Genomic DNA, 27,857 nt, shown 5'->3' on the forward strand with positions numbered 1-27,857 from the left:
AGATTCCTCGAGCTGAGAGTTAAGGGACCCAGCACCCGAGCACTGACCAGTGCGTGACTTGACTATCGCATCCGCGTGAGCCCAGAGCCTGACAAAGGCACGCGCAGTTCAGTTTCCCTCTTGCCGTTGCCAGCGTTGCAGTCGGCTCTAGGGCTGAATTATAACTGCTGCGGGCTCACAGGTTTCTTAAACCTCTGGCCTCCGGTTATTGACATTTCCCTCTTTTATTCCCCCTTAATTTCCCCTTTATTCCCCCCTTTAATTCTCATTTTAATCCCCCCTTCAATTTTCCCTTGAATTTCCCCTTGAATTCCCATTTTAATCCCCCCTTCAATTTCCCCTTGAATTTCCCCTTTAATTCCCATTTTAATCTCTGCTTCAATTGCCCTTTTAATTCTCCGCCTCGGAACAAGCTGAGGGGACGGGAGAGAATTCCCCCGTGAGTTCTCCTTCCCAGCCCTAAAGCCTGCTTCCAGGATGAAGAAGATTTTTGATTTCGGCAAGAAAAAGCAAGTTCCACCTTTCCCCGACCTGATGCTGCCGGATTACTTTGGAGTCCAAAAATCCTTCTACGTCCCAGGATACGTGATCCAGAGCAAGGACCTTGGCGAGATCCACCACGCTGCATTGTTAGGGGATGTGGACAAAGTGCAGCATCTGCTGCTGATCAAAAAAAACGGTGTAAACGATGTAGATAGAAAGAAGCGGTAAGAGCACAAGTTGGGGGAGGAGGAGAGAAGGAGAAGGCCCCACCCGACGAGCCCAAGACCCCTACCCCAGTCCCTCCACTTGAGTCCCTGTTCCTCACCCTCATTTATCCCCGGGAAATCAAACCCCCTCAGCACCTGGGACAGGGTTAGGGACAGGTTTTGCTTCCTAGAGATTGGATAGCAAGTCCCAAAAGCTGGTGTCACCACCTTCCTCCTGCCTGTCCATTTTTAATGAATTGGAAACGCCTTCCTTTAGCTTTTAGCCAGGGTCCAACTAGCATATTCTTAATCAGTAGCAACGTGGGAGCAAATACGAATCTTTCCTGCTGAAATGTTGACTTTTCTAAAACGACTCCCTAAGGCTATGTGAGGGATTTTCTTGGCAAAGTTACTGGAATGGTTTGTCATTTCCTTCTTCAGCTCATTTTGATAGATGAGGAAATGCAGGCAAACAGGGTTAAACAACCTGCCCAGGATCACACAACTGTAAGTAGTTGACATCAGATTTGAACTCAGGAAGATGTCTTCCTGACTCCAAGCCCAGCAGTCTTATTCATTGTGCCACTTAAATGCCCCGATACGGACACAGAATGTGAAAAGTAAAAATTTCAAGGCAGACAACTGCTGCTTTTATTAAGATCTTGTACTTAGCTGTTTTCATGTTATCTTCTCCATTGAAACGTGAGTGTTCTGACAACAGGGCCCTTCTTTGACCATTGTTTGTATTCCAAGATCTTAGCAGAGTGTCGGTTACATAGTAAACATTGAATAAGTATTTGTCCACTGACCGTTCCTCCCACGTAGCACTCCATCTTCTGACACGAAATAACTTTACTTGTTGTCTCCATGACCGGGATGCTCCACACTTCCACCTCAGGCAGAGGTATCACAACAGCAAATACAAAGGAATGGGGGAGCAGGAGTTGCTCCTACATTCTAGGGGGTCAGTCAGGTAAGGGATTTAATCAAAAAGGCAGCCTCAGAAGCAGATGAATTGATATTTGGGAAGAGAACTAAGAGAGAGTAGTGTTTCAAAAAAATGTTGAGAAAAGGGAATATCCCAAAACCTAGAGAGAAAGAAATATCAAGGAGAAAAAGGCTGCAGTTTGAAAAGCTTCAGAGAGGCAAAAAGAGAATGGAGAAAACACAATTAGATTTGGCAATTAAGAGATCCATTAACATCTGTGAAGAATTTAGAAGAAAGAGTAGGAATTTTAAAAGAAAATGACAGGAGAGGAAATGGAGACACCTCTTGTCAAGACCCCTCTCATGGCGTTTAGCTACAAAAGACTGGAGAGATGTGGGATGATAGTGGGGATGGATTGATCAAATAAAGTTTCTTTGGGCATTGGGGGAGAAGACATGGGCATGTTTGTAGGCAGCAGGGAAATAGCCAGGATCTAGTGAAAGATTGAAGATAAGTGAGAAGAGGAATGATAGGGAAGATGGAATGCTATCTCTTGTATATGTAGAAACATTCTCATTGGCAAGGAAAGGGCTACCTCTTCATGTGAGGCAGGTGAAGGAAAAAATATTCATAGGAGGCATTTATAGATGAATTAGATGAGAAGGAGGGGAAAAGAGGGAGATTTCAGGAAATGGTTTATTTTTTTTTCCCCAGTAAATATGAGCCAAGATTTTTAGCTGAAAAGGTACAGCAGAGTGTGTACTATGGGAAGTTTGAGAAGGGATGAAAAGGTTTGGAAGAGCTGTTGGGATAAGGGGCAGAGTGAATTGTTTAGGGAAGTATATGAAAGGATGGCCTTGGATCAGTGAGAGCCTAATTGAGGTCATGTGACCTAAGTTTGCAGTGGCCCTAGTAAGCACAGTTGCATGATTTCCTCCAGCCTCATTGACAACACATGCATAGAAAGGCTTAGCCTTAGAAGGACAGTGTTGGCAACATGATACATGAGCAATAGATTCAAGGGAAGGCAATGGAGAGTTGAACAGCCATTAAGGGAAGACAATGGAGAGTTGAACAGCCATTATGAATGGTTCACCAAGGAGTCAAGAAGCAGAAAGGAGAAGAGTGTAGCTAATGCAGGAGTGATGGCCTTGGATTAGAAATCATGGTCTGGCTGAAAAAGAGAATTTAAGTTTGCAAAGCAAAGGAAGAGATGGAATGACAATAGATTGTGATCAGAGAAGAGAAAGTGAGGATTTGAAAGCATGGCAGCGCTGTATTTGTGGGTGGTCAGAGGTCTATCTATCTGGCTGAGATAGGATGAAGAAGTAGATCATATGAAATGAGGAAGTTGAGTAACTGTGAAGTGAGTATGTTTGAGGGAGTGACAACCTGTATGTTGAAGTATAATGCTTTGGAAAGGAGAGATTGTGAGCTAACACATGGGTGCAAATATCTATGTATAAACTAGATACAAGCTGAAGTGGGAGTAGTCTCAGAGGGACAGCACTAGGTCTAAAGGAGGTGACTAAAGGCTTCTGATAGAAGGCAAGACTTTTGCTGATATCAGGAGGTGGAAGTGTGGAGCATCCCAGTCATGGAGACAGCAAATAAAGTTACTTCGTGTCAGAAGATGGAGTGCTACGTGGGAGGAAAGGTCAGTGGACAAAGACTTATTCAATGTTTACTATGTAACCGACACTCTGCTAAGATCTTGGAATACAAACAATGGTCAAAGACGGGCCCTGCTGTCAGAGCACTCACGTTTCAATGGAGAAGATAACGTGAAAACAGCTAAGTACAAACACGATACTGCATGAAGGATAAACTGGAATGAATAATCAACAGAGGAAGACATCAGTTTTAAGGGGGATTGGGAAAAACTTCTCATAGAAGTTAGCATTTTAGCCAGGGTAGGGCAAGAGAAGAGTATTGGGGGAAGGGGGAATCTAGTAAAAATACCTGGAGTCTGGAAGTAGAAGTGTCTTGTGCTAGGATGGGCAGTGTCTGCTCACTCCATGTTTACTCTCTCAAACAAACTACTGGACACAACAGGCCATTCCATTGTACGTCGTATAGAGCAGAAGGGAGACACTAGTAATTTTAGAAAATGCAACTCAACCTAAAACTTGCTCAAATTATTTTATATCTATGACATATATTCAAAGGGATTCAATTTACTTTTCTTCAAATAATTCCCAAAAGTATTTCCCCTACAATCTAACAATCCTAATTATTTTATTTTATTTTATTTTATAATAATATTTTATTGACAGAACCCATTCCAGGGTAATTTTTTTTACAACATTATCCCTTGCACTCGCTTCTGTTCCAATTTTTCCCCTCCCTCCCTCCACCGCCTCCCCTAGATGGCAAGCAGTCCTATATATGTTAAATATGTTGCAGTATATCCTAGATACAACATATGTTTGCAGAATCGAACAGTTCTCTTGTTGCACAGGGAGAATTGGATTCAGAAGGTAGAAATAACCCGGGAAGAAAAACAAAAAATGCAAATAGTTCACATTCATTTCCCAGTGTTCTTTCTTTGGATGTAGCTGCTTCTGTAGCTGCTTCTGTCCATCATTTATCAATTGAAACTGAGTTAGGTCTCTTTGTCAAAGAAATCCACTTCCATCAGAATACATCCTCATACAATATCGTTGTTGAAGTGTATAATGATCTCCTGGTTCTGCTCATTTCACTTAGCATCAGTTCATATAAGGCTCTCCAAGCCTCTCTGTATTCCTCCTGCTGGTCATTTCTTACAGAACAATAATATTCCATAACATTCATATACTACAATTTACTCAGCCATTTTCCAACTGATGGGCAACCATTCAATTTCCTGTTTCTAGCCACTACAAACAGGGCTGCCACAAACATGTTGGCACATACAGGTCCCTTTCCCTTCTTTAGTATCTCTTTGGGGTATAGGCCCAGGAGAAACACTGCTGGATCAAAGGGTATGCACAGTTTTATAACTTTTTGGGCATAATTCCAGATTGCTCTCCAGAATGGTTGGATTCGTTCACAACTCCACCAACAATGCATTAGTGTCCCAGTTTTCCCGCATCCCCTCCAACATTCATCATTATTTTTTCCTGTCATCTTAGCCAATCTGACAGGTGTGTAGTGGTATCTCAGAATGGTCTTAATTTGCATTTCTCTGATCAATAGTGATTTGGAACACTCTTTCATATGAGTGGTAATAGTTTCAATTTCATCCTCTGAAAATTGTCTGTTCATATCCTTTGACCATTTATCAATTGGAGAATGGCTTGATTTCTTATAAATTTGAGTCAGTTCTCTATATATTTTGGAAATGAGGCCTTTATCAGAACCTTTAACTGTGAAGATATTTTCCCAGTTTGTTGCTTCCCTTCTAATCTTGTTTGCATTAGTTTTGCTTGTACAAAGGCTTTTTAATTTGATATAATCAAAATTTTCTATTTTGTGATCAATAATGGTCTCTAGTTCATCTTTGGTCACAAATTTCTTTCTCCTCCACAAGTCTGAGAGACAGACTATCCTCTGTTCCTCTAATTTATTTATAATCTCATTCTTTATGCCTAGATCATGGACCCATTTTGATCTTATCTTGATATATGGTGTTAAGTGTTGGTCCATGCCTAATTTCTGTCATATTCATTTCCAGTTATCCCAGCAGTTTTTATCAAATAATGAATTCTTATCCCAAAAGTTAGGATCTTTGGGTTTGTCAAACACTAGATTGCTAGAGTTGACTATTCTGTCTTGTGAACCTAACCTTTTCCACTGATCCACTAATCAATTTCTTAGCCAATAGCAAATGGTTTTGGTGACTGCTGCTTTATAATATAATTTTAGATCAGGTACAGCTAGGCCACCTTCATTTGATTTTTTTTCCATTAATTCCCTTGAGATTCTCAACTTTTTATTGTTCCATATGAATTTTGTTGTTTTTTTTTTTTCTATATCATTAAAATATTTTCTTGGAAGTCTGATTGGTATAGCACTAAATAAATAGATTCGTTTAGGGAGTATTGTCATCTTTATTATATTTGCTTGGCCTATCCAAGAGCACTTAATATTTTTCCAATTATTTAAGTCTGACTTTATTTGTGTGGAACCTTTTTTGTAATTTTGCTCATTTAATTCCTGACTTTCCTTTGGTAGATAGATTCCCAAACATTTTATGCTATCAACAATTATTTTGAATGGAATTTCTCTTTGTATCTCTTGTTGTTGGATTTTGTTGGTGATGTATAAAAATGCTGAGGATTTATAGGGATTTATTTTGTATCCTGCTACTTTGCTAAAATTAGGAATTAGTTCTTGTTGGAATCCTTACTAACTGCTAACTAATTAGAGTTGATCTAATCTTACAAGAAGATGTTTTGGCCAGAACCTGAAACAAGGTACTAAGTAGAACTAATCAAGACTAGGCTTGTGTTCCCACCTTTACTCATTGGAGTCCACAATTATGCTAGCTTCACAAAGTAGACTTTCTACTTTCAGGGAGTCCATACCTCCCTTAAAGCTCATTGGGCCAGAGAGCACTATGGGAGAAAACCCATAATCCCATTCTCTCAGAAGAGGCAGATAAAAGGCCAGCAATGAGGGATCTATGGCAGAATACATTTTTTCCTCTTGGCTGGCTGATCGCGCTGGACTCGAGAGGAACGACTCTGGTGCAGAGAACACTTTGACGGATTTCACTGGACAGCAGCAGTAACGGCTGACCGACTTATGCTCACTATCTGTATAAATGGCCTACCATTGGAAGGATTGGTAGACACAGGTGCGGATCGTACAGTTATTAGAGGTGCCAGTTGGCCCAGTCACTGGCCAAAGATTAAAGCAGATACCTATATGTCTGGAGTAGGAGGATCAATAGCAGCTGAAGTTAGTGCTGCCCCTATGAGATGGACTTTTGAAGGCAAAACAGGAGTTTTTACGCCTTTTATAGTTGAAAAAATCCCCATCAATCTGTGGGGAAGAGACGTTTTACAACAATTGGGTTTAAAAATGAGTACTTCGGTTTTTTAAGCAGGGCTGCTGTTGAAGGCCTGCCAACACTTTCACCTATTCCTATCCAATGGAAAACTGATACACCAGTGTGGATAGAACAGTGGCCCTTAAGTAGCGATAAAATTCAGGCCTTATTAGATATAGTACAGGAGCAGCTTGAACAAGGGCATTTACAACCTTCTCTAAGTCCTTGGAATTCACCAGTGTTCATTGTAAAAAAGAAATCGGGAAAATGGAGGATGCTCACTGATTTAAGAAAAGTGAACGAACAGATGGAAACTATGGGAACTCTTCAGCCTGGACTTCCCTCTCCTACTCAGCTTCCTAGAGAATGGCTTCTTTGGGTTATAGACATCAAGGATTGTTTCTATTCCATTCCTCTGGATAAGGAGGATATGAAGAGATTTGCCTTTTCGGTGCCCAGTGTCAATTTAGCTGAGCCTTATAAAAGATATGAATGGACGGTTTTGCCACAGGGAATGAAGAACAGCCCCACTATGTGTCAAATGTATGTTGCTGTTGCTCTTGCTCCAATAAGAAAAGCATTTCCAAAAGTTATGCTATTACATTATATGGATGATATATTGGGATGTGCACCTGAGGAACAAATTCTAGAAGCATGTCTACAAAAAACCATAGAAACCCTAAGATACTACAAACTTCATATCGCTACAGAAAAAATTCAAAGGCATGCTCCTTTTCAATATTTAGGATATGAAATATATCCTAAGGCACTTACACTACAAAAACTGTCTTTAAGAACAGAGAGGTTGAACACCTTAAATGATTTCCAAAAATTAATAGGAGATATCCAATGGATGCGTCCAGTATTAGGTTTAACTACCAATCAATTGCAACCCCTATATGACATTTTAAGGGGAGACACTGCTTTAAATTCACCACGCCGGCTTACAAAAGAAGCTCAAGAGACCTTGAGAGAAGTTGAACTGGCTTTATCTAATGTAGTTGAGAGAGTAACTCAAAAACCCTTGGAAATATCAGTTTTTGCTACAAAAGAAGCACCCACAGCAGTCCTTCATCAAGGAGACAGTGTGATAGAGTGGGTGAACCTCCCAGCACAACCAGAACAAAGCCTTACGCCTTACCCAGTGCTTGTGGCTAGGATTCTCCTAAAGGCCATTAAGCAAGCAGTACAATTATCTGGGACAAGACCTGACAAGATATACACCTTCTATACAAATGCACAAATTAATGTATGCTGTGAAACCATCCCAGAGTGGCAGATTTTATTGGCCATGGCTCCAAATTTTGCACATGGATCTCCATTAAAGATAACCAGACTACTGCATAATTGGCAATGGATTTTTGAGGAGAAGGTTTCTAAGGTTCCTCTTGAAGGACCAACCATTTTTACAGACGCAGCCAAACAAAATATTTGTGCTGTATACTCTCATGATCTAACTGTAAAAAGAGTAGTCAGAACTCCTTTTCAGTCCACTCAGCAGAACGAATTATATGCGATCATGCTAGCTCTCACTTATTACCCAGGCGACATAAATATAATATCTGATTCAGCCTATTCAGTAGGTGTGGTACAAAGAATTGCCACAGCCCAAATAAAATTTGCAGCTTCTAATATATATCAGCTCTTTAAGGAACTTCAAGAGCAAGTGAGAAAGCATCCAGGAAAGATTTATATCCTGCATGTCCATTCACATAGTGGACTTCCAGGTCCTATTTTTGATGGAAATTCAAAGGCAGATAGCCTTTTAACTATGTTGGCCAGTACGCCTTTATTTCAGGAGGCCCAGGAATCCCATTCTAAATACCATCAGGCTGCTCGAGCTTTGCATTTACAGTTTGGGATTACAAAAGAAGAAGCTAGGAGCATAGTAAAAAGCTGTACAGTTTGCCTTCCCTTCCACGCTCCTACACTGCCTCCAGGGAAGATGAATGAAATCTGGCAAATGGATGTGACCCATTATAAATCTTTTGGTCATCTGTCTTTTATCCACGTTGTGGTAGACACCTTTTCAGGATTCACTTTTGCCATACCAGCAGCAAAAGAGACAGCCCGAGTGGTCACTGAATTCCTCATTCAAGCATTCGCAATTATGGGTGTGCCACAAGAAATAAAAACAGATAATGGACCAGCATATACCTCCAAACATTTTGAACACTTTTGTGCACAGTATAAGATTTTACACACTACTGGCATACCCTTCAATCCTCAAGGTCAAGCAATAGTAGAAAGAAGAAACAGAGACATTAAGACACTCCTCCAAAAACAAAAGAAAGGGGGAGCCACGGGTAACCCTAGAGAACTTCTAAATTTCGTTCTCTACACCATTAATTTTTTAATCTTTGATAAAGATGCACTGGCTCCAGCAGACAGGTTTTATAACCCACCAGAAGAGCAGTGTCCAGTGCAAGCAGCTCCACTATCTTTAGATAATCGCCAGGTGATGTGGAGAGACCCAGAAAGTGGTGAATGGAAGGGACCAGATAGGCTAACTGCTTGGGGGAGAAGATTTGCTTGCATCTCTACAGGTGGAGAAGGAATCAGATGGGTGCCTACGAGCCGCATTCTCCTTGTCCATCGCAGAAAGATGGAGCAGACCCTTGAAACAAAGGAGAAGACCCAAGAAATATTGAGTGGTTCTGTTGCTGATTGTGATCACCATTGAAAGAGCATAGCTGACAAGGAGACTGTTAAAAAGACTTTTAAATCTTCAGGAATCATTGGATTTCCTAAAACAAGATGAAACTGCTTTAGTTCTTGAAAAACCAGCAAGAATCATTGGGTTCCCTGAGATGAAAAATTGTTGATGAGACTTTTTGCAGTACTTCAGAGCTTACAGGAATTATTAGATTCCTGGCACATGAACTAATGGACAATGGATTGCTTATGGACTATTTCTAGGACTTATGGACATGTGTAAATTTTCACATTGATTCTTGTTATTTGTTACATTACTACTAGCCTGTGTTATATTGCTATGTGCTCATGTAAATTATGTATAATGCCTCCCATATTGATGGATTTATGTATACCATGTATATCTGTTACAAAGTTCTGGCCCACATTGATGGATTTATGTGTACCCCCTCAGAAATCCCCTATGTTTTAAAACAAAAGAAAGGGGGAGATGTTGGAATCCTTACTAACTGCTAACTAATTAGAGTTGATCTAATCTTACAAGAAGATGTTTTGGCCAGAACCTGAAACAAGGTACTAAGTAGAACTAATCAAGACTAGGCTTGTGTTCCCACCTTTACTCATTGGAGTCCACAAGTATGCTAGCTTCACAAAGTAGACTTTCTAACTTCAAGGGAGTCCACACCTCCCTTAAAGCTCATTGGGCCAGAGAGCACTATGGGAGAAAACCATAATCCCATTCTCTCAGAAGAGGCAGATAAAAGGCCAGCGATGAGGGATCTATGGCAGAATACATTTTTTCCTCTTGGCTGGCTGATCGCGTAGCTCCACTGAAATCCGTCAAAGTGTTCTCTGCACCAGAGTCGTTCCTCTCGAGTCCAGCGCGATCAGCCAGCCAAGAGGAAAAAATGTATTCTGCCATAGATCCCTCATCGCTGGCCTTTTATCTGCCTCTTCTGAGAGAATGGGATTATGGGTTTTCTCCCATAGTGCTCTTTGGCCCAATGAGCTTTAAGGGAGGTGTGGACTCCCTGAAAGTAGAAAGTCTACTTTGTGAAGCTAGCATACTTGTGGACTCCAATGAGTAAAGGTGGGAACACAAGCCTTGTCTTGATTAGTTCTACCTAGTACCTTGTTTCAGGTTCTGGCCAAAACATCTTCTTGTAAGATTAGATCAACTCTAATTAGTTAGCAATTAGTAAGGATTCCAACAGTTCTAATAGCTTTTTAGTAGAATCTCTGGGGTTCTCGAGGTATACCATTATATCATCTGCAAAGAGTGATAGTTTAGTTTCCTCATTACCTACTCTAATTCCTTTAATCTCTTTCTTGACTCTTATTGTAGAGGCTAGTGTTTCTAATACGATATTGAATAATAATGGTGATAATGGGCAACCTTGCTTCACTCCAGATCTTACTGGGAAAGTTTCCAGTTTTTCCCCATTGCATTTGATGCTTACTGACGGTTTTAAATATATGTTCCTGACTATTTTAAGGAAAAGTCTATTTATTCCTGTGCTCACATAACTATTTTTATTAGGAATGGATGGTGTATTTTATCAAATGCTTTTTCTGCATCTATTAAGATGATCATATGGTTTTTGTTTGTTTGGTTATTGATATAGTCAATTATGCTAATAGTTTTCCTAATATTGAACCAGCCCTGCATTCCTGGTATAAATCCTACTTGTTCATAGTGTATTATCCTGGGGATGATTTTCTGTAATCTTTTTGCTAATATTTTATTTAAGATTTTAGCATCAATATTCATTAGGGAGCTTGGTATATAATTTTCTTTCTCTGTTTTCAACCTACCTGGTTTAGATATCAGTGCCATGTCTGTATCATAAAAGGAGTTTGGTAGGACTCGTTCAATCCCTAATTTTTCAAATAGTTTACTTAGCATTGGAGTGAATTGTTCTTTAAATGTTTGGTAGAATTCACGTGTACATCCATCTGGTCCTGGGGATTTTTTCTTAGGGAGTTGTTGATAGTTTGTTCTATTTCTTTTTCTGCGATGGGACTGTTTAGGATATTTACTCCTTCCTCTGTTAGTTTGGGCAAGCTATATTTTTGGAGGTATTCTTCTTATTTCATTTAAGTTGTCGAATTTATTGGCATAAAGTTAGGCAAAGTAACTCCTAATTGTTGCTCTAATTTCCTCTTCATTAGTGGCGAGTTCTCCCTTTTCATTTTTAAGACTAACAATTTGATTTTCCTCTTTCCTTTTTTAAATCAGATTTACTAAGAGTTTGTCTATTTTGTTGTTTTTTTCATAGAACCAACTCTTAGTTTTATTAATTAATTCAATAGTTTTTTTTTTTTTTTTACTTTCAATTTTATTGTTTTCTCCTTTTATTTTTAGAATTTCAAGTTTAGTATTTGATTGGGGGTTTTTAATTTGTTCCTTTTCTAGCATTTTTAGTTGCAAGCCCAATTCATTGACCTTCCCTTTCTCTATTTTATGCAAATAGGCCTCTAGAGATATGAAATTGCCCCTTATTACCGCTTTGGCTGCATCCCATACATTTTGGTATGATGTCTCATTATTATCGTTTTCTTGGGTGAAGTTATTAATTATGTCTATGATTTGCTGTTTCACCCAATCATTCTTTAGTATGAGATTAGTTAGTTTCCGATTATTTTTTGGTCTACTTTCCCCTGGCTTTTTGTTGAATGTAATTTTCATTACATCGTGGTCTTAAAAGGATACATTTACTATTTCTGCCTTACTGCATTTGAATTTGAGGTTTTTATGTCCCAATATATGGTCAATTTTTGTATAGGTCCCAAGAACTGCTGAAAAGAAAATGTACTCCTTTCTGTCTCCATTACATTTTCTCCAGAGATCTATCATATCTATTTTTTCTAGTATTCTATTTACCTCTTTGACTTCTTTCTTATTTATTTTGTGGTTTGATTTATCTAATTCTGAAAGTGCAAGGTTGAGATCTCCCACTATTATAGTTTTGCTGTCTATTTCTTCTTGCAGCTCTCTTAATTTCTCTTTTAAGAATTTAGATGCTACACCATTTGGTGCATATATATTTAATATAGATAGTGCTTCATTATCCATGCTACCCTTTAGCAAGATATAGTGTCCTTCCTTATCTCTTTTAATTAGATCAATTTTTGCTTTAGCTTGATCAGGATGGCTACCCCTGCTTTTTTGACTTCACCTGAAGCATAGTAGATTTTGCTCCAACCTTTTACCTTTAACCTGCATGTATCTCCCCACTTCAGGTGTGTTTCCTGTAAACAACATATTGTAGGATTCTGGCTTTTAATCCATTCTGCTAATCACTTCCTCTTTATGGGGGAGTTTACCCTGTTCACATTTATGGTTAAAATGACCAATTCTGTATTACTTGCCATCTTGTTAACCCTGGTTTATGCTTTTCTACCTTCTTTCCCCCTTACCCCCCTTCCCAGTATTAAGCTTGTGAGCACCACTTGCTTCTCACAGCCCTCCCTTTTTAGTATCCCTCTCCCCCGCCTTAGAGTTCCTCCCCCATCTTACCCCTTTCCCTCCCAGTTTCCGTATTCCCTTCCACTTAGCTTATTCCTTCCCTTTTCACTTTTCCCTTCTCACTTTTCAATGAGGTGGGAGAAGTTTCACTATAGATTGAATATGTCTAAAATTTTTCTCTTAAAGCCAATTCTGAAGGCCATAAGATACCCACTATATTCATCCCGCTCCATTCTTTCTCTCAGATATAATAGTTTTCCTTTGCCTCTTCATGAGATGTAGTACTCCCACTTTACCCTTTTTCTGGTACAATGTCCTTTCCACATCTAGTTTCTAGAACAAGGTATACATGTATTACTTATACATCTTTATAGCCGAAATATAGTTCCCAAGATTAATCTTTACCTTTTTAGATTCCTCTCGAGTTCTATATTTTTAGATCAAACTTTTTGTTAAATTCTGGCTTTTTCATCAAAAATAGGTGAAATTCGCTTACTTTGTTGAATGTCCATCTTCTTTCCTGGAAAAAAAGATGCTCACTCTAGCTGGGTAAGTTATTTTTGGTTGCATACCAAGTTCCTTAGCCTTTTGGAATATCATATTCCAGGCCCTTCGATCCTTTAATGTGGATGCTGCTAGATCCTGGGTGATCCTTATTGTGGCTCCTCGATACTTGAATTGGGTTTTTCTAGCCACTTGCAGTATTTTTTTCCTTCATCTGAGGGTTCTGGCATTTGGCCACTATATTTCTTGGTGTTTTGATTTTAGGATCCCTTTCAGTAGGTGAACGATGAATTCTTTCAATGTCTATTTTACCCTCTGTTTCTATGACTTCTGCGCAGTTCTCTTTGATAATTTCCTGGAAAATAGTGTCCAGGCTCTTTTTTTTCATCATACTTTTCTGGGAGTCCAGTAATTCTCAGATTGTCTCTCCTGGATCTGTTTCCCATGTCTGTTGTTTTCCCCAGAAGGTATTTCACATTCTTTTCCATTGTTTGATTTTTTTTTTTTTTTTTTGGATTTGCCTGACTGATTCTGCTTGTCTCCTCGAGTCATTCAATTCCATTTTTTTCTATTCTGATTTTCAATGAAGTATTTTCTTCACTCACTTTTTAAATATCTTTTTCTAATTGTCCAATTGAGTTCCTTTGTTCTATGGAATTTTTTTCCATTTCACCAATTTTATTTTTTAGAGAGCTATTTTTTGTTTCCAGTTCACTAATCCTATTTTTCAAGGATTTGATTTCTTTATCCACTCTGTCTTTAAATAAGTGGGATGACTTCTCCAGACTCTTTTGCCAAGCCTCTCTCTCCTTTCCCCATTTTTCTTCCAGCTGTCTTGTGAGAGTCTTTTTAATTTCTTCTATGAGATTCATCTATGCTGAGGAATACTCCTAAATGGAGTCTGCTTTTTTGGAGGGAGGGGCTGGGTGGTGTTACCGAGCTTCCTCTACAGACTGCGGGGGCAGCAGCGAGGCACTAGCAGGACTGTGCTGCGCCTGCGCTCTGAGATATTTAGAGCATACTGAGACACTGTGGGGGAGGGGTGGCCAGGTCCCGAAAGACTCCAGCTGTTTGGGGTTGTATTCTTTCCTTCCCCTTCCCCCCCCATGTTTTTAGCTTCTCTGCTGGGCTACTGACTTGCTGCCAGGACAAAGCATCCAATCCTGTAGCAAAGCTCTCCCCTCAGAGACGGCTGAGATCACACCCCACCCCCCTCCGGTCTGCTCGGCTGTGAGCTGCCTGGTCTCAGCCTGTGCCCGATCTAAAACCACCCCCGCCCTCAAGCAAAAACAGACCTTTCCTGGCGAATTTCAAGGCTGTCTTCTCTTGGTAACTATTTGTGTTTTTTTTTTTTTTTTCAGTCAAGTATTAATTCAGAGGCTTGGAATGAAATGGATTCTGAGAGAAAACGCGGAGCTTACACATCTGTGTGGCTCCTCTCCGCCATCTTGGCTGGAAGTCCAATCCTAATTTTTTGAAAATAGGTTTTTTAATCTATATTTTAAAGTTAAGATTTTGAACATGATTTCCATATAAAGAGAGGTGAAAAAAACAAGGATGAAGTTATGACTAACATAAGATTTTTTTCACGTTTAGCTTATAGAATCAGCTTCATTACTCTCTCAGTATACCTCATATAGCTGTCCAACGAAAAGTGTAAGAGTTTCTCATGGGACGTAGACTTATTTAAGTATTTTTATTGATAAGAGGGAATTCCCTTGACTACAGATCAGTATCTTCTCTGCAGGTCAGTATCTTCTCTACAACTTTAAATTTTAGAAAATTGTGTTGGTCAGTAAGAGGTTAACTGATTTGCCGAGGTCCTACATAGCCAGTGTATGTAAGATGTAAGACCTAGTAGGTCTTGCAAACTTCCAGGATAGTTTTCTGTCCACCATACTGTGCTGCCTCTCTTGATTTTATGAAACAATATATGCAAGATAATCTTTTACCATGAGTCACAAAAAATGTACATAGGGAAGTAAAATTCCATATGTATTTTTCAAAGGACTTTTATGTTTATTAAATATGAAAATCTGTGGAATCCTGTCTGGAAATTTGCTGGTGGGAAGTACATTATTCACTTGTCCAAATTGAATTTTATATTGTTTCTTAATTGGTGAAAATATGCAAATAATTAAATGTATTCTTAGAAATAGTGGAGCCTTGTCCTGATTTAAACTTATTTTTTCATGTCATTTCCAATATCAATCATTCATTAGCTTCCAAAATAAAAAAAGGCTATATTTTGATGTTTTTCTTAATATTTTTCCTTATCCTAAAAGCCAAGAAATAAGGGATTGACACAGTACTTCTGCACATACAGCCATACATCGATGTACCTGGCTTAACATTTACAAAGCCACAGTAGGATAAGTGGATAAGTGAGAACAGCCCCACAGATTAAAGCAACAGAGGTATTGGCTCCCTGAAATGACTGGAGCCAAAGGCCTTCATAATTGACTTACTATCCTTACTGACCTTCTTCTAATGGATTTGCAGTTGAATTAATTTCAGAATATATAAACAGATAAAATAAATCTGTGTATGCATAGTTTTTTGATGTGGTTATTAAAATTTATTTAAATATAGTAATGATCATGGAAATGATTGTAAGTAACTCTTGGTTTAAAATGTTTTTTTCTAAAATGAAAGAAAAATGAAAATCCTATAGCCACACAGTAAGACAATTCAAAGTAAATGTTAGTCGCTTTTTCAAGGTTGAGATACTTTTAAATGTGTTCAGTAGTCATCAGAGATGACTGAGTAGAGTTCTCTACTCTGATGCCTAAACATCATGCCAAATGAGCCTAAACAGAAATGTCATTATTTAATTAACCACCAGTTTGAAGTTTGACTATACTTAATGTGGAGACACATTCAAAATGAAGAACGTTAAATTTCTAACCATCAGCTGCTTGTTAATTAATTGAAAACTGTCTCAGATTCTTCCCCTCTCCCCTTTACTTTTATGGTTATACTCTCCCCTAAAATGCACACCAACCAAATTGCCCTCTCAATCTGGTGCCACTTAGTTAGCATGATGGTTTACCAAGCACCTTTCTTTTTCATCCTCTTTTCCTCTATTATGAGAATTTTTTGCTGCTTTGCTTCCTTCCTTTCAATACTCATTCCTCATTACTTAAGCAATTTCACAAATAGAAACACCTTTTAAAAATTCCATTCCCCTTTCTGCCAACTCCTTCCCTGGAATATCATTCTTTATCCTGTCTTCCTTCAATTTTGCTTATCCCTTTTTTGAGTAAAACAAGGAGTACATCTGGATTAAGAAAGATAAAATTAATAGTGTAAACTGAATTAACAAATCTCAATTTTTTTTAAAGTTCCCTTCGTGTTCTCAATAATAAAAGGCTTCATTTCATCTCCCCCTTTTCTAAATAAACTTGAAAATCACTAGCAGTTAATGTTTTAAGAAATGCAAATGTCTTATGTGTTGTTTTTCTGTTTTATTTCATTACTGACTTAAGAATTTGTATTATTGCTAAATACTAATTACTAGAAAGACCTGGATTCATTCTAATTACGTGACCCTGAGCAAATCTGTTTATCACTTTCTAAGTGTCCTCAAGTACGAGGATGATAACAAGTACTTCCCAAAGATCAAATGATGCAGTATTTGTAAAATGCTGAACACAGTCTCTGGAACATAGTAGACACATAATAGATGATAGTTTTCTTTCTTATCAAGATACATCCAAGCATGTCACCACTGCAGCTGGCAGGATGGGGAAGGAAGAAATCTCTTCCCTTCTGGCTTCCTTGGACACTCTGGAAGAAGGCCAGAAGGAAAAGGCAAAAAGGGAGTTCTGAAAAACAAGAAAAAAATGAAAATTTATGTGAACATTCGTTCCTTCAGTAATACATGATTTCGTTGTTATGGATATGTCCTCGACCAACACATAATACAACCTCTTTATAACTTGGTTTCGAGGGTCAGCGATCAGCAGGAGGTTTTTCAATGGATAGAATGCTGGGCTTGGAGTCAGGAAGATTCATCTTTGTGGAGTTCAAATCTGGTATCAGATACTAGCCATGTGACTTTGGGCAAGACTGTCAATCTTGTTTGCCTCAGTTTCCTTATATGTAAAATGAGCTGGACAAGGAAATGGCAAACTACTAGAAGCAAGAAAACTCAACATGAGGAGATATGACTAAACAACAAAGATGTACTTTGAAATATATCATCAATAAAAATTTCATCCTCCTTTGACCAACCTGGTAATAGCTTTATGATCTTAGATAGGTTGTTCCAAGGACAACAGACACACCAGGCTCTTACTGCAAACCCTTTCCACCATGGCAGAAGTGCCAAAATGGTTACCTTGCTGGAATAGCCTGTGGTGACCTAGAGCCACTTTAACTGTACAGTGCTGCATTTCCGTGAGTGTTGGTAGAGAATGCACACGCGTGTACATGTGCTAGTACAAAGATACAATATGTAAATGTATAAGGGATTTTGATGAGGCAACTGCTTCACTAAATATTTTGTAGTTATGGATGGATAGCTTAGTGGGAAAAGTTATTAGACTTAACTAGCAGGCAGAGTGAAGCCCACCTATACTCCCAGTTACAGGGAAGCTGAGGCTGGCAGATCTCTTGAATTCATGAGTTCTGGGTCGCAGTGGGCCATGCCAGTAGGGTCTCTGCTCTACTTGGCTTTAGTATGGGTCATCCCAAAGGACAAGGAGCCAGGAAATTACCTCAGGAGAGGTGAAGCAGTCCAGGTCAGAACCTAAGTAAAGTTCCTTGCTAATCTGTAGTGAAATCTACATCTACCTGCTAGATATATTTCTCCTGCTTTAGCGATATTTTGTGTATCCTATCCAGCAATGAGAGTTAAGGCGTATTTTGTATGTATGTATTTGGGTAACATTAGTGGCCATTTATTTTGGAAATTATTTACCATTTAGGCATAAGAATAATGCATTATTAATTTAATTGATCAATTCAAAATTATCCTAACAATGGTACAATATTGATTGCTGTAGTATATTATCAAACAATCACATTGCTCTCTTATCTCTGTAGAACATGTCTTCATCTGGCCTGTTGTAATGGACATCCAGCTGTTGTGTCTCTCTTAATAGAGAGAAAATGTGACCTGAATTTGTTGGACAGAGACGGTCGAACACCTTTCATGAAGGTACACATTAGTTAACTATGCTGTTCATTGAAATGGATTTGGATTTCTGTCTTTGATTAAGAAAAGTTAGTAAATATCTTATTTAAATATCACAAATTATGTTTGAATATATTCCATTTTACATCACATTATTATTTTTTGTATTTATTATGCAAACAGGCAATACAGTGTGAAGAGGAGGATTGTGCAACTATCTTGCTTCAACATGGTGCAGACCCTAATATTGGGGATGGCAGCAACAATGCTCTTCACTATGTTTCCTTTTTTCTGGGAATAGGCCTAGCAGCAAAACTGCTTCACTATAAAGCTGATATTGAAGCAAAAAACAAGGTAGAAACTAACAATCTTGTATAATAGATTAAGAGCTAAAAAATAATGTACAATGTACATATTTTATAATTCATTTATTTATGAAAGCATTTTTAATGAAAATAATTTAAAGTTATTCTGCAGTCAAAGTTCATTAGTCTTCAGAATTTTCTAATATAGGATGGAGGGATGAGGAAGGTGAGGAGAGTACCCATGACACTGGAACAGGTTTCAGTCAGAGTGGAACTCCTAAGAAGGAAATTCCCTTCACTAATTTAGCTCAGCGCTTGCTCTATGTTTTAATCTTACAGTATGGATTCTTCCACTGGGATTCATTAACTTTGAAAAGAATACATTGCTTTTATGCTTATTTCAATGTAATTGGTTTTGTTTATTTTCTATGTATTTTAGGCATTTAAAAACATTCTAAAAAGAGAGTCTATGACAAAGAAAAAGTTAAGAAACCCAATGTTAGAGAGAGTCCTGGAGTACTGCAGGGTCACCCAGTCAGCATATGAGTGTCAGCTGAAGGCCCTGAATCTAGGTCTCACTGATTTTGTTACTAGTTTGCTGACTATTCTATCACATCCATCTCCCCAGGATCTTCTTTGCATGATATATTAGGTCTGCTCCCCAGAATGCAGTAGTACTACCAAACATTATCTACAATGCTTTTCTACATTTAGAACTTTGCAATGGGAATTTGTCATGAAGAAATGCCATATTTTTTAGGAAAAACCTTTAGAAATTTGTTCCTGCTAAATCTAACTACCCAGAGACAGAATTTTCACAGGAAAAAAATTAAATACATGTTTTCCTTATCCTAACGACTACACATTTTTCCTTCTAAAACTGCTGAAAGACTCCTGATTTTTTAAGTGAAGGCTTAATTCTTTGTCATTGCCACTTTGAAGAGGAAAAACAAAGAATATATTAGGAGAGTGGTAAGAGAAGGAAAATACTAGGTGAATGATTTTCTTCCAGGTTTAACTTACTCAGGGAAAGATTTTTTTTTAAATTTGTTTTACTTGCTGTTGTTATTTTGTTGTTGAGTTTGTTTGTATCTGAGGAGAATGGGTAAAAAAAGCTAGTCCACTTCAAACCCAGCCAGGATATAGCTTTACCTTAATAGAGTTTTGAGGAAATAAGTTTGGAAATAAGTTGGACAATAATCTGGCAAGAAAGGATGATACTCATGAAATTATATGAACTGTCTTTTATAAATTCTGAATTTTTATCTTCTAATTACATATAAATAACTAGAACGAATCCAAAAGATATCTAATTTCATTTTATCATTTTACTGGCCCAGTAAACTTATGGCCCAGAGAGCTAAAATAATTTGCTTTGTGATGACATAGGCATTAACTAATAGAAATAAGATTTATGCTCTAGTCTTCTCACTCCAATCTTCCATTGTTCCATGCTTTCTTATCATGTCCTTAGCAAATTCATATAATGTCATAAATTGAATTACAGTAAATATAGAATGCTTACTTAATATAACATCTTTCTTGTAACTTTGCAGGAAGGCCTTACACCACTTTTTTTTGCAGTTAGAAGACAGAACTGTAATATGGCAGAATTTCTCCTAAAGAATGGAGCAAATGTTAATGCCTTAGATGGCTCTAAAAGGTACAGTAATAAAAGTTTTAAAATATAAAAACATTTCTAGAAGAATAAAAACAACTTAAATCTTGGAACACTTAGTGAACAACAATAGTTAAAATTAAATATCATTGCCAAGGGGTGAAAAAAGCACATATTATCTATGAAAATATATTTATAACTCTATAACTCTGCAAGAAAAAAAAAACAGTTCATGTGGGCATATTAACCATTGTTTATTGGTGATTATTATTTTCTGTTTTCTTTATTGATTTTGAATTAGTTGAGATTATCCCATAGAAGTTTTGAACTTTCATAATCCAGTTGATTCTCTAAGAATCTTAATATCACCCATGAGGATTGTAGCATATATTTTCTGTTCCATGTTTCAATTTCTCTTAAAAATATGCACATTGATAAATGCAAATAAAGGAATTATTTGATAAAATACTTTGATGGACCCTTGATCTTATCATTATGAGTATTCTTGCCACTGATTCAGATATTCATCCTTCCATCCAATCTCATCCCACAGGACTTTTGTCATAAAGGATCCAGGAAACACACTGAATCGTTCCTTGTTTCTTTTAATACTTGAGAAGCAGTGCAAGCTTTCATTTTCAATACAAGATTAGCCTACCTCTTTTTCTTTTCAATTTTTTCTTTACCATCACTTACTCCATCAAAGTCATCAAAATCACCTACTTACATTCACTATATATATATATATATATATATATATATATATATATATATATATACACACACACACACACACACACACACACATCCATCCATGGATTTTTGGGATTCTCTACAGTTTTGATTCGTAAAAGACCATGTGTTTGTGTTTTAGATTTTAAAAAATCTACTGTGGTCAAATATTGTTCCTGAAAATATTGGTGTTTATAAAATAAGCTTTTGTGGTAGTGTGATCATTAGAGAAGTGTTGTGTAGTTTTTCAAATGAGATCCTATTAGATCTCCTTTTTCCAATATTCTATATGTCTAAATACAGCTACAAAAATATAGTTATACCAACTAGTTGGAACTGTTCAGCAAACTACACGGAATCTGAAAATTTTACTTTTTCAATATGGATTCTTTGATCAATCTCTTTATACTAAATATGGGTCTTTTTCATGTTCAGAGGTTTGACACAATAATATGTTGTCCCAAAGAGAAGCGTTTGGAAATCTTTTCCATCATATACAATCTATTCTATTTGGACTCTGTACAGAGCATCCTACTGGTTACTTTCTTTGATATTTTCTTTTCATTTATGCCCTTGATATTCTTGATGTTTTGTTCTAGCAGAGGATTTTGGTTTTGTTTTGTTTTGTTTTTCCTAGCTCTATCAAATGATTTTTTTGATAGTTGGTTTCTATGGCGCTGAAGAAGTAAATCACTGTAGGTAAAATGATCATTTTTAATTATATTGCCCGGTCCTATGCATGAACAATAATATTAATTGCTCATGGGTAAAACCTGCCAATATAATATTTTTTGTGTCAAAAATGTTTTGTAATTATACTCAGTCAGTTCCTGGGTTTATTTTGGCAGTAGACTCCCAAAATTTTATATTGTTTATAGTTATTTGCAATGGAATTTTTGTTTTTACCTCTTGCTTCTGGGCTTTGTTGATCATGTAAAGAAATGCAAATGATTTCTGTGGGTTTATCTGCAACTCTACCAAAGTTGTTAATTATTTCATATAGAGTTTTAGTTGATTTAGGTTTCTCTAAGTATACAATTATGCATAATCTGCAAAGAGTGATCATTTTGTTTCCTTATTGCCTGTTCTAATTTCTTCTATTTTTCTTCTTTTATTGCTGTAGCTAACATTTGTAGTCCTATGTCAAAAAATAGTGGTGACAATGGACATCCTGGCTTCACCCCTGATTTTACTGGGAAGTTTTTGAGATGATCTCCATTACAGATATTGTTTGTTGATGTTTTTACATAGATGCTCATTATCATTTTAAAGAATGTCAGCTGTTTTTATTCTCTCTAGTGTTTTTAATAGGAATGGGTGCTGTATTTTATGAGAAACATTTTAAAGCATCTTTTGAGATAATCATATGATTTCTGTTGCTTTTGTTTTTGATATAGACAATTCTATTGATATTTTCCCTAATATTGATCCAAACTTGCATTCCTGGTATAAAGTCGACCTAGCCATAGTGTCTAATCCTTGTCATACATTGCTGCAATCTGCTTGTTCTTATATTTCAGTTGAAGTTTTTGCATCACCATTCCTTTGGGAAAAGAATCTATAATTTTCTTTCTCTGTCTAGGCCTTACTGATTTAGGTATAGTACCATACTGGTGCCATAAAAAGGAATTTTATTCCCAAATTATTTGTATAGTATTAGAATTACGTTTTCGCTGAATGTTTATTAGAATTCCAGAGTGAACCCATCTGGCACTGTGGGTTATTTTTCTTAAGGGGTTGAAGTATGGCTTGGTAAATTTCTTCTTCTAAAATACACTTATTTAATCAGCCATCCAATTTCCTGATTTATTAAACTCAGTAATGTATATTTTCTTAAATATTCATTGATTTTTCTCATAGGGTAAGATTTACTGGCAGAGAATTGGGCAAAATATTTCCTAATGATTGTTTTAATATTTTCATTGGGTGATAATTTTACTTTTCTTGTTTGTTTGATAATGGACATGAAGATTTTTTTTTAAATCAAATTAACTAATGACTTGTATCCTTTTTTCATTAAAGCAGCTGTTAGATTTATTAGTCTATACTCCCCTTATATGTTTTTGCTTTATTTAAATATTTTGAAACTCACATTTGATTGTGAGGATTTTCAATTTGATACTCAGCTGGGGATTTTTAAATTCATTATCTTACTAGGTTTTTTGGTTTTGTTTTGTTTTGATATGTTTTGTATTTGTTTTCAGTTTCATGCCCAATTCATTGATCTGTTCTTTTTGTATTTCCCTTATGTAAGAATTTAGGGAAGCAGATTTTATCCTAAATACTATTTTGGCTGCATCTCATACATTTTGGTATGTTAGCTCATCGCTATCATTCTCTTTTATGTGGATTTATTTTATATCCTACAATTTTGCTAAAGTTGTTAATTCTTGCTAGTATATCATTTGCAAAGAGTGCGAGCTTTGTTTTCTCATCACCTACTTTAATTCCTTCAATTTCTTTTTGTTCCCCTATGATAAAATTAACATTTCTAGTACAATATTAAATAGTAGTAGTGAAAAGGGGCAACTTCATATCACCTCTAATCTTATTGGGAATGTTTCTTACCTTTTTCCATTCTATATAATGCTTGATGACAGTTTTCAATAGATGGTATTTATCATTTTAAGGACAATTTATTTCTATGCTCTCTTGTTGTTTTTATAGGAATGGGCATGCATTTTGTCAAATGCCTTTTTTCTTTGTCTGTTGAGATAATCATATAATCTCTGTTAGTTGTTGAAATAGTCAATAATGCTGAAGTTTTTCTGGTATTGAGTCAGCTTTGTAATTCTGTTATTAATACCACTTGGTCATTTTGTATTATCCTGGTGATAAGTTCCTATAATCTCTTTTTTAAAAAATTTCATTTATTTATAATTATTCTCCAGTTACATTTCAAACAATTTTTTACGTTTGTTTTCTAAAGGTTTGAGCTCCAGATTCTCTCCTTGGAGTCTTCCCACAGCTCCCTTTAAGAAATCACATGTGAAGTTATGCATACATTTTCATCAAAATCATGTTGAGAAAGAAAACATAGATTTTCCATCATAAAAAAGAAAAAAGCCTTCAAGAAAAATAAAGTTAAAAAGAAAGAAAGACAGATAGGGATGGAGAGAAGGTGAGAGAGAAAGACAGGGAGGGACAGAGAGAAGGTGAGAGAGAAAAGCAGAGAGAGATAGAAAGGAAGAGGGAGAAAAGAAGAAATACTGCTGAGAATAGCAGTCATTTAAAATAGATCATCGCAAAATATTGCTATTAATTTGTATACACTTCCTTTCACTTTGCTTGAATTCATGGAGGGCTTTCCAGTTTTTTCTAAGCCCAATATTTTACAAAAAATAATATTCCATGACAATCACATACCATAATTTTTTCAGCCATTTCCCATTGATGGGCTTCTCCTTGATTTTCATTTTTTCTCTTGACAAAAGAGCTCCTACAAATATTTTTGTACTTATAAGTCCTTTTACTTAAAAAAAAAAAATCTCTCTTTGTATTCATAGCTAGTAGTGGTATTGTTAGGTCAAAGGATGTAAATGAATTTATAGCTATATAGAGAGCAGCTGGCCTGTGGAAGTGTCACTGCCCTGGGCAGAGCCCTTTGCTGCACAATGCGGCTATGCAACTGCACTCCTCTAGTGCTGAGTCCTGGTGCTGGGTGGGTGTGGCCAGGTCCTGTTAAACTCTGGCGTTTTGGGGTACACTCCACCTTTGGCGTTTGTGTAACTTCTCTGCTGATCAGGAAGCCAGCTAACAGAGAGAGATCTGAGCTGAGCAAACCATTACAAAAGCAATGCCAAAAGTCTCTCCTTCCCCTTCCTTTTCCACTCCCCTGCCTCCACCCACCAAAATCGTCATTTCCTAATTTTATTTTTTAAGGAGTTGTTTTCTTCAATCACTTTCTGTGCTTTCTTTTCCAACCTGTTGGCTTTTTTATCCAACATTTTCAGTATTATTATAGCCCTTATTTCTTTTCCCTATTTTTCTGTTATGTTTCTTTCAAGATTCTTTATTGTTTACTTCACTATCTTGATTGCCTGGACTGAATGTTAACTTATGAAAAAAAAAAATCCTAATCTTTTTAGATCTATGATAACATTAACTGATACCAGAATTTATGATTCCATCAATGTCAATACCTGTCATAATTCTCTAATTCCTACCAAAACATACTTCATGGTTCCTTCTGATATTGTAGAATTAGGATCAGAGAAAAAGGTTTAAAATGAGTAAACATCTCTACCTGCTAGAAAGACTTTGTTAATACTTCAAAATAATATCTTAAAAACAATCTATGATTTCCCCAGTGAGGATTCTCTTGACACCAACTGAACCTTCAACAGATCAAGCTGTTTATCACTTATCACTAAGTAGTCAAAGGATAGCAAACAAACCTTCCCATGATATTACTGATATTGCTTCCATAGTACCTGAGACAAAAAGCCCATGCATCATCCAGCATCCAGCATCATACAATAAGCACAGTACTTTAGAAAATTTGTGTTTTCATCAAAATGGATATTCCTTTTACTTGTGCAGCTCCTAATCAACCTGAATCTTAATCTGCCTTTGGGAATTAATGGTCTTCTTCAATCACTTGGTGCTAGCTTTTGGATGATTAATTCTTCTTAACTCACAGTATTTTGTATTTAAACAAGAAAGTTCATGTTTGGAGACTTTGAAAAGTTTGTTAAAACATAAAATAGCTTGTTCTGGTTTTGCTTTAGGCAACCAATGGTCACCTCTGCAGTATGATGGGACATTGGAGTAGGAATTGAATGGGGTTGCTAAGATTATTTCTAATCATTTTCAAAGGACCTTTACTTTATTTTTAAGGCCAGTAAACCAGCTGAAAGTCCTTAATTGTTTCACACAAGAAACATTGCCATGATCTCTTTTTTTCCTTTTATATACCCTTCAATTTTACAGTCCTTACTAAAATTGAAAGGGGACAAGAAAATCCCTTATTTTCTACCTTTCTTTGTGGTTTTCAAAGCTTCTTGAACAATCAAAGTACTTCCGGATATTACTGTGTGTTTGTGTTCTACATATGTATTAATGCTAGCGAATATAAGATAACTGGCTATTGAAGTATATCCAGAAAAATATGATTAAATGTTACTATTACATTTTTTAAAGACACATTATTTCTTTATTATTCTAGAACAACTCTTATGATTGCTGCCAGTATGCGATCCACAGAAATGGTCAGTCTTCTTCTTAAATATAATGCTGATCACACTATCAAAGATCCACTGGGATACACAGCTGAGGAGTATGCTAAGATCAATAATTATCCTCTGTAAGTGCTAACATAATTCTAATTGTCTTAATATAAGTGCATCTAAAGATTTTTTCCTCCATGAACTTGAGGGTGAATCTGGCTTTCATAGTTGCGTATTATAATGATTGTCTGGAAAACACCCTGGTGAACGCCAGTCATCTTGAGAACTGCCACATGCTTCAGGAAAATGGGCAACCTCTAGCAGACAGACCTCTACCTGTTTCATACTTAAGGGTGCTAAGAAGAAATTGATCAAATGGCAAACTTAGGTTATCAAAATTCAGTAGGAAGTGAGCAAGAGAAAAGATACAAGGTAGAGTCACATAATCGGAAATTAGAATTTTCAGAAGTAACAATGAAAATAGCTGCTATTTTTGTAGTTTTCTTAAGATTGTGCAATGTTTTATATCAGTTTTAGTATTTCATCATCGCAAAATTATATAATTTAATCATAATTATAATAACAATGCACATTTATAGAGACAGTAGATCTTTTGTTTTTTGTTTCTGTTTTAATCTCTTGCTGACCCCTCTCATTGGTAAGAGACCCAAAGTTAGTTTTAGGGAAAATGACATTATGTCTTGGATGCCTTCACATGAATGCTAACCAAAAAAAAAATCATAAACATTAATGTTCAATATTAGAATTCACAGAGAGTTTGCAGAATGCTCAATTTGGAGTCAGGAAATCTGGGGACAGATCATACCTCTCACCCCCTGTATGACCTTGGACAAGTGTAACCTTTATGGGATGCAGTTATTTAATTGACAAACTAGAGAGAATAGAATTAATGACCTAATACTACAATTGTATAATACTGTGATTCCGAAGATAAGTGTATTGCATCTGCATTGAATGATTAGTTTTTGTTTTTTGTTTTTTGTTTTTTTTTTCTACAGACCATCAATGCAATAAAAAAAAATTTGGTGATAATCTTGATTAAGATTTAGATACATAAAAACTTCTTGCATATGATTTTTATCTTGATTGATGTAGACCTATTATGTTTTGTTTTCTATTTTAGAGATGTTTATGTCAAACAGATTGAAAAACATATGGAGCGTAATAAACCCTGTACACCCCAAATCAGCTGTTCAGAGAAAGCTACTGTTGTTCCTGAATTTGTTTCGAGAACATCTTCTTTGGACAAAAAAGGTAGAACTAACCAATTCAAATGAATAATTTAAAAAATAATGAGCAACAATCTTGAAATTCATATCTTCTCTATTTTTTTCTATTTCCATTTTATATTTTAAAGGGATAGGAAGTGGTTAATTTTTGGTAAATTATTGTAAACCTTGTAAGTCTACTACCATAAAACTGGATAAACAGTGTTTGTGTTACTATTATCTGCTTTGTAAAAAAAAAAAATTAGGCTACATTCTCAATTTTCTGATTTCTATATTCTTCTAAATATGTTTAACCCAATCATATGAAAATTCTTTAACACTTTAAAGATATTATATTTGGCAATATTTTTTGTTTCTTATTCTTAAATGTGAGGAAAATAAATAAGGCATATTATTTATGATGGAATATAGAAAGATCAAA

At 36.4% G+C, this 27,857-nt stretch overlaps 1 protein-coding gene across 1 annotated transcript; it reads left to right on the forward strand.

The window, feature by feature from the left end:
- Window positions 1-27,484, forward strand: LOC127538747 (putative ankyrin repeat domain-containing protein 19). Its single transcript, XM_051962492.1, has 7 exons — window positions 1-707; window positions 18,273-18,387; window positions 18,547-18,717; window positions 20,225-20,331; window positions 26,186-26,323; window positions 26,395-26,539; window positions 27,257-27,484. The coding sequence occupies exons 1-7, from the start codon at window positions 478-480 to the stop codon at window positions 27,482-27,484; spliced, it is 1,134 nt and encodes a 377-aa protein (XP_051818452.1). The 5' UTR covers window positions 1-477.
- Window positions 27,485-27,857: the final 373 nt, after the last annotated feature.

The sequence above is a fragment of the Antechinus flavipes genome, chromosome 5 (genome assembly GCF_016432865.1).
Source record: "Antechinus flavipes isolate AdamAnt ecotype Samford, QLD, Australia chromosome 5, AdamAnt_v2, whole genome shotgun sequence".
In the NCBI taxonomy this organism is placed as follows: domain Eukaryota; kingdom Metazoa; phylum Chordata; class Mammalia; order Dasyuromorphia; family Dasyuridae; genus Antechinus; species Antechinus flavipes.

Bases quoted from the DNA above. Each gene is read 5' to 3' on its own strand.
- LOC127538747 (XM_051962492.1), top strand. From the start codon at position 478: ATGAAGAAGATTTTTGATTTCGGCAAGAAAAAGCAAGTTCCACCTTTC. The intron at 18,388-18,546 runs GTACACATTAGT...TTATGCAAACAG, and splicing joins GTCGAACACCTTTCATGAAG to GCAATACAGTGTGAAGAGGA. The intron at 26,540-27,256 runs GTGCTAAGAAGA...ATTAAGATTTAG, and splicing joins TACCTGTTTCATACTTAAGG to ATACATAAAAACTTCTTGCA.